The sequence below is a fragment of the Leucoraja erinacea genome, unplaced genomic scaffold (genome assembly GCF_028641065.1).
Source record: "Leucoraja erinacea ecotype New England unplaced genomic scaffold, Leri_hhj_1 Leri_66S, whole genome shotgun sequence".
Lineage (NCBI taxonomy): Eukaryota > Metazoa > Chordata > Chondrichthyes > Rajiformes > Rajidae > Leucoraja > Leucoraja erinaceus.
Window position 1 is genome coordinate 44,780 of NW_026576586.1, and position 18,786 is coordinate 63,565.

Consider the following 18,786-nt stretch of genomic DNA (forward strand, 5'->3'; position numbering starts at 1 on the left):
CCCCCGCGCGGCCATACGGTGCCCGTACGCCTCAAGCGACCACGAGGTTGCGTAATTTGCGAGACAAAGTCGCGTAAGTGGGACAGGCCATTTAGTTTCCCTCATTTTGTCGTGTTGAACCAGGCACAAGGTCGCCAAGATGTCTTTCACCTGGGAACGTGACAACCCCTCACCATATAGCCAATGTGATTATTTTCTACATTTCCTGCTAAATGAATACTTTAATAGTTTAACAAGTTGCAAGCCATTTGTGAGATCTGTATTCACTCTCTAGACCGCTCTAAATGCTGCCTCACCTGCTGAATTTCTCCAGCATTTTTGTCTACCCTAAATCTTTACCATCACTTTATGTGATCTTCATGTTAGAAAGAGTGCAAAAAGTTGTAAACACTGCCCAGTCCATCATCGGCTCAGATCCCCTCGATGGTGGGGAGGTCAATCGTAGTCGCTGCCACAAAAAGGCTGGCAGTATCATCAAGGACCCACACCATCCTGGCCACGCACTCATCTCCCCGCTACCTTCAGGTAGAAGGTACAGGAGCCTGAAGACTGCAACATCCAGGTTCAGGAATAGCTACTTCCCCACAGCCATCAGGCTATTAAACTCAACTCAAACAAAACTCTGATCATTAATAGCCCATTGCACTTTATCAGTTCATTTATGTGCGTGTATATATATTCATTGGTATATGGACACCCTGATCTGTTCTGTATTCATGCCTACTATGTTCTGTTGTGCTGAAGCAAAGCAAGAACTTCATTGTCCTATCTGGGACACATGATAATAAACTCTCTTGAACTTGATCTTGAACTAGTGAACATAGGTACTGATCTGAAACAAGATTTTATTTACCAGCTTTCTCTTCCCCTGACCCCTCACGGCAGCCAGTCTCAAGAGATGTTGGCTGACCCGCTGAGTTACTCTTTTAATACAACCTTCCCCCTATAGGGCCCTAGTGAGACTACACCTGGAGCATTGTGTGCAGTTTTGGTCCCCTAATTTGAGGAAGGACATTCTTGCTATTGAGGGAGTGCAGCGTAGGTTTACAATGTTGATTCCCGAGATGGCGGGACTGTCATATGCTGAGAGAATGGAGCGGCTGGGCTTGTACACTCTGGAGGTTAGGAGAATGAGAGGGGTTCTTATTGAAACATATAAGATTGTTAAAGGTTTGGACACGCGAGAGGCAGGAAACATGTTCCCGATGTTGGGGGAGTCCAGAACCAGGGGCCACAGTTTAAGAATAAGGGGTAAGCCATTTAGAATGGAGACGAGGAAACTCTTTTTCACACAGAGAATTGTGAGTCTGTGGCATTTTCTGCCTCAGAGGGCGGTGGAGGCCGGTTCTCTGGATACTTTCAAGTGAGAGCTAGATAGGGCTCTTAAAGATAGCGGAGTCAGGGGATATGGGGAGAAGGCAGGAACGGGGTACTGATTGGGGATGATCAGCCATGATCACATTGAATGGCGGTGCTGGCTCGAAGGGCCGAATGGCCTCCTCCTGCACCTATTGTCTATCGTTACGGCAGAAGGCAGCAGAATGGCTTGAGAGAGAAAGATAGATCAGCCTTGAACTCGATGGGCTGAATGGCCTAATTCTGCTCCTCTGACTTAAGGGCCTGTCCCACTTTCACAACCTAATTCACGACCTCTGCCGAGTTTGCCCTTGACTCATACTCGCAGCATGGTCGTCACGAGGTCGTAGGAGGTCGTAGGTAGGTCGTAGCAAACCGTGATGCTAGTCGTAGGTACTCGTGGCATCAAGTAGGTCGGGGCGTTTTTTTCTAGCCTGATGAGTAAAAAAATTAGGTTGTGAAAGTGGGACAGGCCCTTTATGGTCTTCTGGGCTATGACCTGGAACATTAAGACTGGTCCGTTCCCTACAGGAGACTGCCCTGTGGAATATTTCCAGCTTTTTCTGTTGAAATCAAATGTTGTGGTCAAATGTTTGGAAGCCTCTGCGTGCGAATGCATCGTGCCTTTCATAAACACCAACAAACAGCAGCAGCGAGACAGGGGTGACCTTGTTCGTGAATAGGGAAATACAGCTATGATGTCAGAAAATTACTCTTGCCCACAAAACATTTACTGATTACAACAACACTAGATCTGTGTTCAGTGAAACTTTTTCAATACATCTTGGGCAGCATAGATTTTCTGGGGTAGACACAAAATGCTGGAGAAACTCAGCGGGCGAGGCAGCATCTGTGGAGCAAATTAATTTCCAGCATCTGCAGTTCTTACCAAAGATCCTACAGCGAGCAAGATGGTCCACTCGATGAAAAAGACGTAGTACCGTCATGGGCAGATTCATGGGTAATTTTCGACCCCATTTCCGTAACCGGTTTCCGTCTCCACACCAAAGATCCCGTAGGATAATAGTACGGAGACGGAAGCCGGTTACGGAAACATCCTCGCAAAAATAAAAGTTATTTGGTAAAAATCTTCTCATTTTCAGAATTTTAATTTATTAACACAAACTGTTCCCCTGCAACGTTGATTACACTGCGGGTCGGGTCGGGTCGGGTCGGGTTACTGAAATGGATGAAAAAAAGGCCCACGTTCCGTTCCGTTCCGTATTACACATCAGCCCATTGCATTTAGCAGGAGTGGTCCATCTTGCTTGGCTATAAGATCTTTGGTTCTTACTTAAACATGGATATTCTGGGCCTTGGGATAGACACAAAATGCTGGAGTTACTCAGCGGGACAGGCAGCATCTCTGGAGAGGAGGAATGGGTGATGTTCGGGTCAGAACCCCTTCTTCAGACTGGAGTGAGGGGAGAGGGAAAGAAGAGATACAGACGGTGATGTGGAGAGATCTGGAACAAATGGATGAAAGATATGCAAAAAAAGTAACGATAATTGAGGCATGCAGAGGGAAAGTTTAAAGGGGAACTGCGGAGAAAGCTTTTATACGAGGTGGTGGGTGGCTGGAGCGTGCTGCCGTGGGTAGTGATGGAGGCACATGCAATAGTGGCATTTGGAGGCTTTTAGACAGGCCCATGCAGGCAGAGGAGATTAGTTTAACTTGGCATCATGTTCAGCACACACGTTGTTTGCCAACTGTACTGATCTACGCTTTATGGTTGACTAACTAAATGTGAGTGATGGATCGGAAAGGCTTCGAGGGACATGGGCCAAGCGCAGGTGGATGGGAAGTTGGGCTGTGGGGCCCGTTTCTGTGATGCATCACCTCTATGACTCTAGATAGAAAAGAGAACGAGAACATTTTCAAACCTCTCTGTGCATAAAATAAAGCAATAATTCATGGCGGTGCTGGCTCGAAGGGCCGAATGGCCTACTCCTGCACCTATTGTCTATTGTCTATTGTCTATTGCTATACTGGTCTTTGTGATTTAGACCCTTGGGGAGACTTACACCTGGAGTATTTTATAAATGGCCAAGAAAGAATATATTGCTGCAGATGAAAGAATATCAGAAATCTATCAATCTCTATTTGGAATACCATCAATGAATGTGAGAACAGCCTTAGACAATAGACAATAGGTGCAGGAGTAGGCCATTCGGCCCTTCGAGCCAGCACCGCCATTCAATGTGATCATGGCTGATCATCCCCAATCAGTACCCCGTTCCTGCCTTCTCCCCATATCCCCTGACTCCGCTATCTTTAAGAGCCCTATCTAGCTCTCTCTTGAAAGCATCCAGAGAACCAGCCTCCACCACCCTCTGAGGCAGAGAATTCCACAGACTCACCACTCTCTGTGTGAAAAAGTGTTTCCTCGTCTCCGTTCTAAATGGTTTACTCCTTATTCTTAAACTGTGGCCCCTGGTTCTGGACTCCCCGAACATCGGGAACATGTTTCCTGCCTCTAGCGTGTCCAAACCCTTAATAATCTTATATGTTTCAATAAGATATCCTCTCATCCTTCTATATTCCAGAGTATACAAGCCTAGAAACATAGAAAATAGGGGCAGGAGTAGGCCATTCGCCCCTTCGAGCCTGCACCGCCATTCAATATGATCATGGCTGAGTATCCTGTACCTGCCTTCTCTCCATACCCCCTGATCCCTTTAGCCACAAGGGCCACATCTACAGTAACTCCCACTTAAATATAGCCGCTCCATTCTCTCAGCCTTGCAGTTGAGTTCAGTTTATTGGCATTTGTACCGAGGTACAGTGAAAAGCTTTCAGTCAGCAGAAAGACCATACATGATTACAATCGAGCTACAGTATTTACAGCTGTAGACATTTGAGAGTGTGGAGCGGATGTGATATGTGATTGGAGATCTGCTTCTGTGGCCAGCACACATATAGTCGACGTTTCGGGCCGAAACCCTTCTTCAGACAGAAGGGTTTCTTCTGAAGAAGGGTTTCGGCCCGAAACGTTGCCTATTTCCTTCGCTCCATAGATGCTGCTGCACCCGCTGAGTTTCTCCAGATTTTTTGTGTAACCTTCGATTCTCCAGCATCTGCAGTTCCCTCTTAAACACATATAGTCGCCTGGGTTGAGCACCAAGTTAGGATACAGGTTAGAATCAAGTTTAGAATTGCAAAGTCACGAACTCCAAAGATCTATTACCCTTTGAAAGATAAATGTCTCCTCAATTCTATCCTCAATGGTCTGCACCTTAATTTGAGTGTGTGATACCCTCCACTCCCTAGTTCTGCATTCTTTTAGGGAAGGGAACCATCCTCCCACTGATCGAGCTCAGCAAGTCAGGCAGCATCTGTGGAAGGAATGGACTGAGGATATTTCGGGTCGGGATTCTTCTTCAGACCGATTGTCCAGATAAGTCTTGTTTCAGAAGGAACTGCAGATGCAGGAAAAATCGAAGGTAGACAAAAATGCTGGAGAAAGCCAGCGGGTGAGGCAGCATCTATGGAGCGAAGGAAATAGGTGATGTTTCGGGTCAAGTCAAGATTCAAGAGAGTTTATTGTCATGTGACCCAGATAGGACAATGGAAATCTTGCTTTGCTTCAGCACAACAGAATATTGTAGGCATGAATACAGAACTGTATTTAGAACTCCAGAATAGGTGACGTTTCGGGTCGAGACCCTTCTTCAGACTGACGTGGGGGTGGAGGGGGACTTCCCCCTCCCTGCATCAGTCTGAAGAAGGGTCTCGACCCGAAACGTCACCTATTCCTTCGCTTTATAGATGGTGCCTCCAGCATTGTTGTCTACCTTCCAGATAAGTCTGGTCTCAGTTTTACATTCCATTTCTCTTTGCATTTTCAGCTTGGACTGTCGATCGCCATTCGTTACAGCCACAGGTAAATGAAATAAATTGTCTTGCGAGTCTACTGACATGGGAGGCACAGTATGGGGTGGAATCAAATTGTGGTTGGTGTACTGGAGTTGAAAAGGGAAGTGCAAGCTGAGCTCTGCTGACTCACTTCTTCCAGGAGATTAGATTTAGCCGTGCCTCGTCTAACGGTCTTTGCTTTAAACTACAAGCCATAAAAATCCATGACGGGGCAAAGTGTAGGCTTGCATCTGATGGTTGTGAAAGCTCTGTGGCTAATTTCCTGGCATCCCCAGAATACCCTGACTGCAACACCGGAGCTCCCCTTTACACCCCCATCACTGTCACCACCTACACACACCAAACATCCACTTCCTCCTGGGTGGTTTGCAAGAAACGAACCTTGCAAATGTTGTGAGTTTTCTTTTGTGCATTGAGGAGATGCCTGAAACATAAGAAGATAATTTAAAAAAAAATAAAGATGAAAGGGGGGGGGGTGACATAATCACGGTTTGGATAAAGAAAGGAAGAGTTGAGTGGATGTGAAAAGGATGTTTCCACAAATGGGAGAGTCTAGAACCAGAGGGCACAGCCTCAGAATAAAAGGACGTACCTTCAAATTGGAGACGAGGAGCAATGCCTTTACCCAGAAGGTGGTGAATCTGTGTAATTCAATAGACAATAGACAATAGGTGCAGGAGTAGGCCATTCGGCCCTTCAAGCCAGCACCACCATTCAATGTGATCATGGCTGATCATCCCCAATCAGTACCCCGTTCCTGCCTTCTCCCCATATCCCCTGACACCGCTATCTTTGAGAGCCCTATCTAGCTCTCTCTTGAAAATATCCAGAGAACCGGCCTCCACCGCCCTCTGAGGCAGAGAATTCCACACTAACAACTCTCTGTGAGAAAAAGTGTTTCCTCATCTCCGTTCTAAATGGCTTACTCCTTATTCTTAAACTGTGGCCCCTGGTCTGGACTCCCCCAACATCGGGAACATGTTTCCTGCCTCTAGCGTGTGTCCAAACCCTTAAAGGGCCTGTCCCACTTTCACGACCTAATTCATGACCTCTGCTGAGCTTGCCCTTGACTCATACTCGCAGCATGATCGCCACAAGGTCATAGCAGGCTGTGATGCTAGTCGTAGGTACTCGTGGCATCAAGTTGGTCGGGGCGTTTTTCTAGCCTGATGAAAAATGTCCACGAGTAAAAAAGGTTGTGAATTAGGTCGTGAAAGTGGGACAGGCCCTTAATAATCTTATATGTTTCAATAAGACTCCCTCTCATCTTAAATTCCAGAGTATAAAAGGACATGCCTTCAAAATGGAGATGAGGAGCAATGTCTTTAACCAGAAGGTGGTAAATCTGTGGAATTCCTTGCCACAGATGACTGTGGAGGCCAAAACATTGGGTATTTTGAAGGCAGATTATGAAGAGTGTCAAAGGTAATGGGAAGAAGGCAGGAGAATGGGGTTGAGAGGGAGAGATAGATTGTCCATGATTGAATGGGCTGCATGGCCTAATTCTGCTCGTATCTCTTATACAATCAGAAAGCCTGTACAAGATATGGTTACTAAGTTTACAGATGACATGAAGATAGAAAGCATCAGAGATAGTGGTAGATGGTGATCAAAGGTCAGATGGATAAGAGGGCTGAGGCATGGCCAATGGAGTTTAATTCAGATAACCACATAACAATTACAGCACGGAAACACCCATCTCGGCCCTACAAGTCCGTGCCAAACAACCTTTTTCCCTTAGTCCCACCTGCCTGCACTCATACCATAACCCTCCATTCCCTTCTCATCCATATGCCTATCCAATTTATTTTTAAATGATACCAACGAACCTGCCGACACCACTTCCACTGGAAGCTCATTCCACACCGCTACCACTCTCTGAGTAAAGAAGTTCCCCCTCATGTTACCCCTAAACTTCTGTCCCTTAATTCTGAAGTCATGTCCTCTTGTTTGAATCTTCCCTATTCTCAAAGGGAAAAGCTTGTCCACATCAACTCTGTCTATCCCTCTCATCATTTTAAAGACCTCTATCGTCCCCCCTTAACCTTCTACGATCCAGAGAATAAAGACCTAACTTATTCAACCTTTCTCTGTAACTTAGTTGTTGAAACCCAGGCAACATTCTAGTAAATAGAATAAGTGCAGGGTGTTGCATTTTGGAAAGTTGTCCAAGGGCAGGACCTTGTCAGTGATGTGTTGTAGAGGAGAGGGACTGAAGGGTACAAGCCATAAAGTGGAAGGTAGACAGAAATGCTGGAGAAACTCAGCGGGTCAGGCAGCATCGATGCAGTGAAGGAATAGGTGACAAAGAACCATAGAAAATAGGTGCAGGAGGAGGCCATTCGGCCCTTCGAGCCAGCACCGCCAATCATTGTGATCATGGCTGATCATCCCCAATCAATAACCCGTGCCTGTCTTCTCCGCATATCCCTTGATTCCACCAGCCCCTAGAGCTCTATCTAACTCTCTCTTAAATCCATCCAGTGAATTGGCCTCCACTGCCCTCTGTGGCAGGGAATTCCACAAATTCACAACTCTCTGGGTGAAAAAGTTTTTGCTCACCTCATGTTCATACCGCTGGGGTGTAAGCTGCCCAAGCGGAATATGAGGTGCTGCTCCTCCAATTTGCGGTGGGCCTCACTCTGACCATGGAGGAGGCCCAGGACAGAAAGGTCGTATTGGGAATGAGAGGGGGAGTTGAAGCGCTGAGCCACCAGGAGATCTTTGTCTACCTTCGATTTCGTCAGCATCTGCAGTTCTCTCTTAAACATGAATCCATAAAGTGGTATAGCAGACAGACAGGGTTGTGAAGAAGGCTTTTGGCATATCGGCCTTCATCATTCAAGGCGGAGTATAGAAAATGTAATGTCCCAGTTACACAAGATGTTGGTGAGGCTGAGCGTGCAGTATTGTGTGCAGTTATTAGTCCCATTCTGTCCGAAAGATGCCATTAAACTGGAAAGAGTGCAGAGAAGAATTACGAGGATGTTGCCAGGACTCAAGGGCCTGAACTTCATGGAGAAGTTAGACAGTCTAGGCAGTCATAAGATCATGTGATAGGCCATTCTGCCCATCTGGTCTACTTCCGCCATTCAATCATGGCTGATCTATCTCTCCTCACCCCATTCTCCTGCCTTCTCCCCATAATCTCAGACACCCATACTAATCAAGAATAATTCATCTCTGCCTTAAATATATCCACTGACTTGGCCTCCACAGCCGTCTGTGGCAAAGAATACCGCAGATTCACCACCCTCTGACTAAAGAAATTCTTCCTTATCTTCATCCTAAAAGAACATCATTTAATTCTGAGGCTGTGACCTCTAGTCAGAGGTTTGCTCTGAAGACCTCTGTTGCGTTCTGCAACACGAAACGTCACCTATCCATGTTCTCCACAGATGCTGCCTGACCCGCTGAGTTTCTCCAGCACTCTGTGAAACGTCACCTATCCATGGTCTCCACAGATGCTGCCTGACCCACTGAGTTACTCCAGCACTCTGTGAAACGTCACCTATCCATGTTCTCCACAGATGCTGCCTGACCCGCTGAGTTACTCCAGCACTCTGTGAAACGTCACCTATCCATGTTCTCCACAGATGCTGCCTGACTCGCTGAGTTTCTCCAGCATTTTTAAACATTGGGTCGTTGGGTGTTTTCATACAGTATTTGTCACTTCTGTTCCTAATCTGATGGGCTAAATGTTTGCAAATACATTTAACACATTATTCCTTGGAGCGCAGGAGGCCAAGAGGTGATCTTGAAGGGGTGTATAAAATCATGAGGGGAATAGATAGTGTGTATGCATAGTCTTTTACCCATAGTGGGGAATTCAAGAACTAGAGGGCTTAGGTTCAAAGTGAGAGGGGTATAGATTAACTGGATTTTGAGGGGGAACTTTTTCACACAGAGGGTGGTGGGTGTATGGCAGGTACTATATCATCAGTTAAAAGATGCTTGGACAGGTACATGGATAGAGGGATATGGGCCAAATGCGGTAAAATGGACTGAACATAGATGGGGCATTATCATTATCATCCTTTTATTGTCATCATGCAAAGCAACAGTTGTACAGTGCAAAATGAGAAGATGTTTCTCAGGGAATACCAGAGCATCGCACATAAAAACTGAAACATTTCACGCATAAATAAAAACAATCCAGTTCCTGATAAAAACAGTACGAATAGTTTAAAAAAAGTGCAGGTAAAAAAAGCAACTTTAAAATACAAGTAAAAAAATAAAATTAAAAAATGTTGTTGGGCATGGATGATGCTGGGCCGAATGGCCAGTGTGCGTGCTAAATGACTCTATGACATGGTTGACCATAACAGCATGATCCACACATTTCCTTATCCATCTGCTGATCTACAGGGAGGTGAGAGACATCCTTATCAAGAGGATCACAAATATAGTTATGTTTAGTAACTGTCTTGTAATAATTGCTTTGTTTTACTAAGTTTAAATTGTGCCTGGGTGTGTTTTTTATTGAAATACCTCTGGACTAGCATATATTTATGTGATAGTGGTTATTTTGCTCATCTGTAAATATTCGTAGAGGTGCAGCACAGAAACAGGCCCTTCGGCCCACCTTGTCCATGCCTACCAAGTTGGCATTCTGGGCTAGTGCCATCTGCCTGCATTTGATCATACAATTACTAAAACTCTCATCTTGACCACTTCCTGTCTGCATTGTAATTACATTTTTGCCAAAACAATCCTCCATAGCACTACGATTTTTCGCCACCTTATTCACACGTCTCCTCTGCTGCAAGTCAAAACGTTTTATTCCGATCGGTGAAATAGTACAAAAGTTATGGAGGTTTTGAAGGTTCCCCCTCCCCCTCACACCCCTCCCCACACCCCAGGTCACCGAAAGATTTGCGGCATGACGCGGATGATGACGTATTGATGTGCGGAGTTTTTTCAAGTGTCGCAGCATCTTTTACGTTGCCGCTGGATTTTGCAATGTTTAAAATCTTTTGGCGACACTAATAGGACGCGGGCAGTCGCCGAAAGAAATCACCAGTGGGACAGGCCCTTAAGAGTCAGTATGTCAGGATGCAGCTTTATAGGACTTTGGTTAGGACGCATTTGGAGTATTGCGTGCAGATCTGGTCACCTCATTACAGGAAGGAGACTTGGATCAATCGGAGGGTATTATCTGGGCTCAAAGTTTGTGATTACCTTCAACGCTCTATTCCTTGGAGTGCAGGAGGCTGAGGGTAATCTTATAGGGGTGTATAAAATCACAAGGGGGAATGCATCGTCTGACCAAAGTACGTTTCATGTGAGAGGGGAAAGATTCAAGACAAACTCGAGGGGATCTTTTCCACACACATGAAAAGAGATGCCAGAGAACGTAGTTGAGGCAGGTACTATAACAACATGTTGTGGACATTTCCATCGATAGGACATTATTTGTGCGATATAGAGCAAATGGACCTAGTGTGGATGGGCAGCTTAGTCGGCAATGAAAGTAAACATGCAGGTACAGCAGGCAGTGAAGAAAGCCAATCGCATGTTGGCCTTCATAACAAGAGGAGTTGCGTATAGGAGCAAAGAGGTCCTTCTGCAGTTGTACAGGGCCCTAGTGAGACCACACCTGGAGTATTGTGTGCAGTTTTGGTCTCCTAATTTGAGGAAGGACATTCTTGCTATTGAGGGAGTGCAGCGTAGGTTTACAAGGTTAATTCCCGGGATGGAGGGACTGTCATATGCTGAGAGAATGGAGCGGCTGGGCATGTACACTATGGAGTTTAGAAGGATGAGAGGGGATCTTATTGAAACATATAAGATTGTTAAGGTACACAAAATTGCTGGAGAAACTCAGCGGGTGCAGCAGCATCTATGGAGCGAAAGAAATAGGGGACGTTTTGGGCCGAAACCCTTCTTCAGACTGCTAAGGGTTCTTCAGATTGTTAAGGGTTTGGACACGCTAGAGGCAGGAAACATGTTCCCGATGTTGGGGGAGTCCCGAACCAGGGGCCCCAGTTTAAGAATATGGGCCAAACGCAGGCAGGTGGATCTATTGTAGATGGGACACGTTGGTCGTCGTAGACCAGTTGGGCCGATTCTATGACTCTATGAAAGGTTTAGAGGGTTATAATAAGAATAAGGGGTAAGCCATTTAGAACGGAGACGAGGAAACGCTTTTTCTCACAGAGAGTTGTGAGTCTGTGGAATTCTCTGCCTCAGAGGGAAGTGGAGGCTGGTTCTCTGGATACTTTCAAGAGAGAGCTAGATAGAGTTCTTAAAGATAGTGGAGTCAGGGGATATGGGGAGAAGGCAGGAACGGGGTACTGATTGGGGATGATCAGCCATGATCACATTGAATGGTGGTGCTGGCTGGAAGGGCCGAATGGCCTACTCCTGCACCTAATGTCTATAGTCTATTGTCTCTAGGCATGGACGGGTGGGGCTGAAGGGCCTGTTTGCGGCTAGAAGACTCTATAGCTCTATGACTTTGTTGACAATAACAGAATGATCCAACACGTTTTCCCGCCCATGCACTAATCAACAACGAGGTGTGAGACTTTGGCCCCAAGAGCTGCCATACATGAGTTATTTTCAGTAACATTGACTTTGAATTGTTTTCTCAGTGTGTGTCTAGCTTTAGTATGACGTCTGGACTGGCATATATAAATGGGCTAAAAATAGGCATACTCCTTCTCACTTGTCAATGTCCAAGCAAGTCTCGAAACAGCACTGATCGGAGACATATATGGGCCGGCTCGCCAGCAACCTGTCTTGTCCCTTCTCTGTTTTTTATTCATTTTAAATATGTCTTGGATGTTTGTTTTAACGTTTTCTTGGTATGTTTTATGTGGGGGGTGGGGGGGGTGATCGGGGGAAACTTTTTCCAGTCACCTCGACAGAGATGCGATTTTTCTCCACGTCGCATCTCCGACCCCCCCCACTGCTGCCTGCAACGTGAAGTGGTGCGGCCTCTCCTGGAGACCGGCCTGGAGCTTCAAGCCGCGGGTGCAGCGCGGACTTACCATCGTGGAGCGGGCGATCCTTTGCCGAGGATCGCCAGTGTTGGACCTCTGACTGCGGGGCCTGTGGACTTTAACACCGTGAAGCCACGGTCTCCTGTAAGAAGAGGCCGACTCGGGAGCTCTACGCTGCGGAGTGTTCCAGTCAATCCTGACGCCAGAGTTTCCATCATCCCGACGAGAGGGCCTGAACACCGGACCGTCGGCACCGGCCCCGACCATGGGTGAACAAAGGAGGAAGATGACTGAACTTTAGATGACTAAAGAGAGCGAGGTCAGAGGATATGGGGAGAAGGCAGGAACGGGGTACTGATTGGGGATGATCAGCTATGATCACATTGAATGGTGGTGCTGGCTGGAAGAGCCGAAAGGCCTACTCCTGCACCTATTGCCTATTGCCTTCCATCACAGTGAGGAATGTGGATTCCACTGTGGTGGATGTTTATGTTAAACATTATTTTATGTTCTGTGTGTGTTTTTGCTTTTACCTTAGTATGACTGTATGGTAACTCAAATGTCATTGTCCATTTGTGGCCCTTGTGGTTAAAGGGATCAGGGGGTATGGAGAGAAGGCAGGTACGGGATACTGAGTTGGATGATCAGCCATGATCATATTGAATGGCGGTGCAGGCTCAAAGGGCCGAATGGCCTACTCCTGCACCTATTTTCTATGTTTCTATGTACCTTACTTGGTACGTGACAGTTAAATTGAATCTTGAATCTTGAATATATAATAATAATAATGATGGATGGGATTTATATAGCACCTTTCTAGATACTCAAGGCGCTTTACATTGCATTATTCATTCACTCCGTAGTCACACTCGGTGGTGGTGAGCTACTTCTGTAGCCACAGTTGCCCTGGGGCAGACTGACGGAAGTGTGGCTGCTAATTGAGGTGTCAAGTGAACCAGCTTTTAGTGGTTTGGGGAAATTTGTCACTTGGAGTGAGTGATCATTTCTCCAGGTCTTTATGCTGCTTGCATCCATGCTTGGGTGAAATTGGCCCTTCTACCCTTATGTTTAGAGTCAAGAGAGTTTTATTGTCATGTGTCCCAGATAGGACAATGAAATTCTTGCTTGCTGCAGCACAACAGAATATGTAAACATAATACAGAACAGGAGATAAAGGTTCAGTGTGTCTATATACCATAGACCAAATATGTACACAATAAATAAACGGATAATGTGTAATAGGTTGTTATAGCTCAGAGCTTGTTTGATGGCATGTTTAATGGCAGATTATTTATGTCTTCCTTAGTGAAGACGGAACCAAAGTAGTTATTCAATTGGTCCGCCATGTCCTTGTTCCCCATGATCAATTCACCTGTTTCTGACTGCAAGGGACCTACATTTGTTTTAACTAATCTCTTTCTCTTCACATATCTATAAAAACTTTTACAGTCAGTTTTTATGTTCCCTGCCAGTTTTCTTTCATAATCTATTTTCCCTTTCCTAATTAAGCCCTTTGTCCTCCTCTGCTGGAATTTCAACCAGTCCTCTGGTAGGCTGCTTTTTCTGGCTAATTTGTACGCTTCATCTTTTGTTTTGATAATATCCCTGATTTCCCTTGTTATCCACGGATGTACTACCTTCCCTGATTTATTTTTTTGACAAACTGGGATGAACAATTGTTGTAGTTCATCCATGCAGTCTTTAAATGCCTTCCATTGCATATCCACCGTTAATCCTTTAAGAATCAATTGCCAGTCAATCTTGGCCAATTCACGTCTCATACCCTCAAAGTTGCCTTTCTTTAAGTTCAGAACCCTTGTTTCTGAATTAACAATGTCACTCTCCATCCTAATGAAGAACTCAACCATATTATGGTCACTCTTGCCCAAGGGGCCACGCGCAACAAGACTGCTAACTAACCCTTCCCTATTACTCAATACCCAGTCTAAAATAGCCTGCTCTCTCGTTTGTTCCTCTACATGTTGATTTAGATAACTATCCCGCATACATTCCAAGAAATCCTCTTTCTCAGCACCCCTGCCAATTTGATTCACCCAATAAAGGCCAACATGCCATTTGCTTTCTTCACTGCCTGCTGTACCTGCATGCTTACTTTCACAGACTGATTCCCCAGATCCCGTTGTACTTCCCCTTTTCCCAACTTGACGCCATTTAGATAGTAATCTGCCTTCCTGGTTTTGCTACCAAACTGGATAACCTCACATTTATCCGCATTAAACTTCATCTGCCATGCATCTGCCCACTCCCCTAATCTGTCCAAGTTACCCTGAATTCTCATAGCATCCTCCTCACAGTTCACACTGCCACCCAGCTTTGTGTCATCTGCAAATTTGCTAATGTTACTTTGAATCCCTTCATCCAAATCATTTTGAATGATGAATTTCATGATGAATGAAATGAATGAATATCACAAAATAACTCGTTATTCTCTTCATAGTCCATTGAAATTTCAAACGCCCTCTTTGTCTAATTGAAACCTATGCAGAGGGTGTGCACTGCTCTTTGAAAAGCCCCCAAGAGATGAGAAGATTTAATTTCCATGTGGCTATTGTGTGGGTGGTGTGACAAACACAAGCTGGTGTTGAGGTTTGATGTAGACTGTAGGGTTTAGCACCTCCATTCTATTGCTGGGGAATTTTTTTCTTCCATTAACGACTAATTTCCTACTCTTTCTACATTTTGTTCACCAGTCAATGAAAGTAAGCATGCAGGTTAAGCAGGTTCAGCAGGCAGTGAAGAAAGCCAATGGCATGTTGGCCTTTATAACAAGAGGATTTGAGTACAGGAGCAAAGAGGTTCTTCTGCAGTTGTACAGGGCCCTAGTGAGACCACACCTGGAGTATTGTGTGCAGTTTTGGTCCCCTAATTTGAGGAAGGACATTCTTGCTATTGAGGGAGCACAGCATAGGTTTACAAGGTTAATTCCTGGGATGGTGGGACTGTCATATACTGAGAGAATGGAGCAGCTAGGCTTGTATACTCTGCAGTTTAGAAGGATGAGAGGAAATCTTATTGAAACATATAAGATCATTAAGGGCTTGGACACACGCTAGAGGCAGGAAACATGTTCCCGATGTTGGGGGAGTCCAGAACCAGGGGCCACAGTTTAAGAATGAGGAGTAACCCATTTAGAACGGAGACGAGGAAACACTTTTTCTCACAGAGAGTTGTGTCTGTGGAATTCTCTGCCTCAGAGGGCGTTGGAGGCCGGTTCTCTGCATACTTTCAAGAGCCAGATTGGGCTCTTAAAAATAGCGGAGTCAGGGGATATGGGGAGAAGGCAGGAACGGGGTACTGATTGGGGATGATCAGCCATGATCACATTGAATGGCGGTGCTGGCTCGAAGGGCCGAATGGCCTACTCCTGCACCTATTGTCTATTGTCTCTCTGCTCTGCAACACTCTTCAGGGCTCCACCTGGATGGTGATGGGACAGGTGTCAGCTCAGGCGCAAGTGTAGGTGAGTACATTCCTTGTTAACATTAACATTTAACATTAACATTAACAATTAATTGCATTTATAACCATAACATAAGTATAGTGGCAGATGATTATATCGTTCAAGGAATTTTCCCTCTAGCCACTAAGTTGAAGACAAGTGGGGTAGGTAGATATCGTTGTTCACGCATGGAAACTCCCCAAGAAACATTCAAAGCCGTCCAAAGATAAATCTGCAAAACACAGTCTTTTGATTAATAGTTTATTTATTGTCGATGTAAAACAATGAAATATTCATCCAAACATCTTCTTGTTTAGGTACATTTTAATCTTACTCGTAGTCAAAAGACATTTCACAGCCACACTCTGGCATGTGGGTGTGAAATGGTGTAAATGGTGGTCCAAAGCTATACCATCCCTCCATGCTTCTTTCCAACTAAACTAAAAAACTACAAGCTTCTGCTGAAGAATCCCAGCAGCAAACACACCACCAACTGTGTGATAAATCCAACCCACATATTTACAGGTAGACAACATTTAAAGGCAAATGCCATAATTTATAGCATACCAGGCTAAGCCAAATGGTCACTACAATAAGATAACCACGATAGTGCAAATCCCCAACCCAAACAAAGTCACATAAAACATCACAGTGGCTCATAGGTCAGTGTTGTGCAGTGTTCAAGGATGGTTGCTGGGAAGAAGCTGTTCTTGAACCTGGAGGTCACGGTTTTCAGGCTCCTGTACCTTCTTCCCGATGGTAGCAGCGAGATGAGAGCGTGGCCAGGCTGGTGTGGGTCTCTGATGATGCTGGCTGCCTTTTTGAGGTAGCGCCTCCTGTAGATCCCTTCGATGGTGGGGAGGTCAGTACCTGTGATGGACCTTCGGTGGTGGGGAGGTCAGTACCTGTGATGGAGCGGGCAGTGTCCACCACTCTCTGTAGTCCCCTGCATTCCTGGGCCTTGATGCAATCAGTCTGTGCTCTCTACCGTACATCTATGAGGCCCGTACAAAGCTTTTTAAAAAGAGGGGTGGCATGACAGGATTATAAAAAATGTATGTGAAAGTAAATCGAAGTCCCTTGCGGTGAAGGCTCGCGGTGGGGGGGGGGGGGGGGGGGGGGGAGGAGGGGGGGGGGCCTGGCCGGTGCAGTGTCACGGCCACTGCCAGGACTGGGTTCAGATCCAGTCATTCCCGCTCCCCCTGGCGACGGGAGAACAGTCTCCCCGAACGCTGACTGGCGGCAAGGCTTAATTATCTTATTGTAGTGATTATTAAGGGTTTGGACACGCTAGAAGCAGGAAACATGTTCTAATGTTGGGGGAGTCCAGAACCAGGGGCCACAGTTTAACAATAAGAGGTAAGACATTTAGAACTTTTTCACACAGAGAGTTGTGAGTCTGTGGAATTCTCTGCCTCAGAGGGCGGTGGAGGCCGCTTCTCTGGATACTTTTAAGAGAGAGCTAGATAGGGCTCTTAAAAATAGTGGAGTCAGGGGATATGGGGAGAAGGCAGGAACGGGGTACTGATTGGGGATGATCAGCCATGATCACATTGAATGGCGGTGCAGGCTCGAATGGCTGAATGTCCTACTCCTGCATCTATTGTCTATTGTCTATAGTGCTTTCAAAGCAGTTGTAGTTGGTAGTTTAGTTGGAGTTCATGTGATAGGAGCAGATTGAGGCCATTGGGCCCATCTAGTGTACTCCGCCACTCAATCATGGCTGATCTATCTCTCCCTCCGGTGATGCGCCAAGGTGTGTGGATCGCGGATCGGCCTCTACAGACATCTTCAGACCCACAAGTAGACAACCCTATGGAGAGGAGAGGACAGTGGTACTTGTCTCGAGTGACCGCCGATGATCTCTTCCTCCTAAAGGGCCTGTCGCACTGTACGAGCTAATTCAAGAGTTCTCCCGAGTTTCCCCTGATTCGAACTCGGAGATTTACGGTAATGGCCACTCGTAGGTACTAGGGGCTCTCGTGGACATTTTTCAACCTGTTGAAAAATCTTCACGAGTCTTCACAAGCTTATCGTGTTTCCCGAGTACCTGCCGTTAGCGTTACGAGCTGTTAAGAGACATTCCTGAGCTGCGACGTATCCGCTACGTACATTCTATGTTCTTACCATGAGTTTGATTTTTTGTTAAACTCGGGAGAGCTCTTGAATGAACTCGTACAGTGGGACAGGGCCTTAACCCCATTCTCCTGTCTTCTCCCGGTAACCCCTGACACCCAAAACCCGTACCTTGTGGACAATTTGAAGTAACATAGAAACATAGACAATAGGTGCAGGAGGAGGCTATTCAGCCCTTCGAGCCAGCACCGCCATCCATTGCAATCATGGCTGATCGTCCCCTATCAATAACCCATGCCTGCCTTCTCCCCATATCCGTTGACTCCACTAGCCCATAGAGCTCTATCTAACTCTCTCTTAAATCCATCCAGTGACTTGGCCTCCACTGCCCTCTGTGGCAGGGATTTCCATAAATTCACAACTCTCTGGGTGAAAATGTTTTTTTCTCACCTCAGTCTTAAATGGCCTCCCCCTTTATTCTAAGACTGTGTGTGGTCCCTGGTTCTGGACTCGCCCAACATTGGGAACATTTTTCCTGCATCTAGCTTGTCCTGTTCTTTTATAATTTTATATGTTTCTATAAGATCCCCCTCATCCTTCTAAACTCCAGTGAATACAAGCCTAGTCTTTTCAATCTTTCCTCATATGACAGTCCCGCCATCCCAGGGATCAATCTGGCGAACCTACGCTGCACAGCCTCAATCGCAAGGATGTCCTTCCTCAAATTAAGAGACCAAAACTGTACACAATACTCCAGATATGGTCTCACCAGAGCCCTATACAACTGCAGAAGTAAAGTTGAGATTGCTGGCATGTGAAGGAACAATGAAGAGCTTTGCTTCTGAAAGCGTGATTGAAGTTGTTTGAAAGACCGTGAGCATGTGTTGGGGAAGGTGAGAAGTGGAGCAGCAGCAGCAGCAGGTGCTGTGGGGTTTGTGGTGAGGAGCAACTTTTGTCATCTACCGTATAGCATGCTGCAGGCCCGCCCGCTCCACTAACCAGCCCGTAACTAGGGGAGTAACTATGTTTATCACCAAACATCACACTTCAAAGCCTATTGCCTCTTCCTT

General features: G+C 45.9%; 1 protein-coding gene across 1 annotated transcript in view; it reads left to right on the plus strand.

The window, feature by feature from the left end:
• The window catches only part of acoxl (acyl-CoA oxidase-like), a gene marked incomplete at its 5' end in the record, with an annotated part of 270,744 nt that overhangs the window by 41,016 nt on the left and 210,942 nt on the right, over positions 1 to 18,786 (plus strand). The window contains one exon of the mRNA XM_055631159.1: positions 5,206 to 5,240. Within this exon, the coding sequence (XP_055487134.1) occupies positions 5,206 to 5,240 (35 nt within the window). The remainder of the gene's footprint in view (positions 1 to 5,205; positions 5,241 to 18,786) is intronic.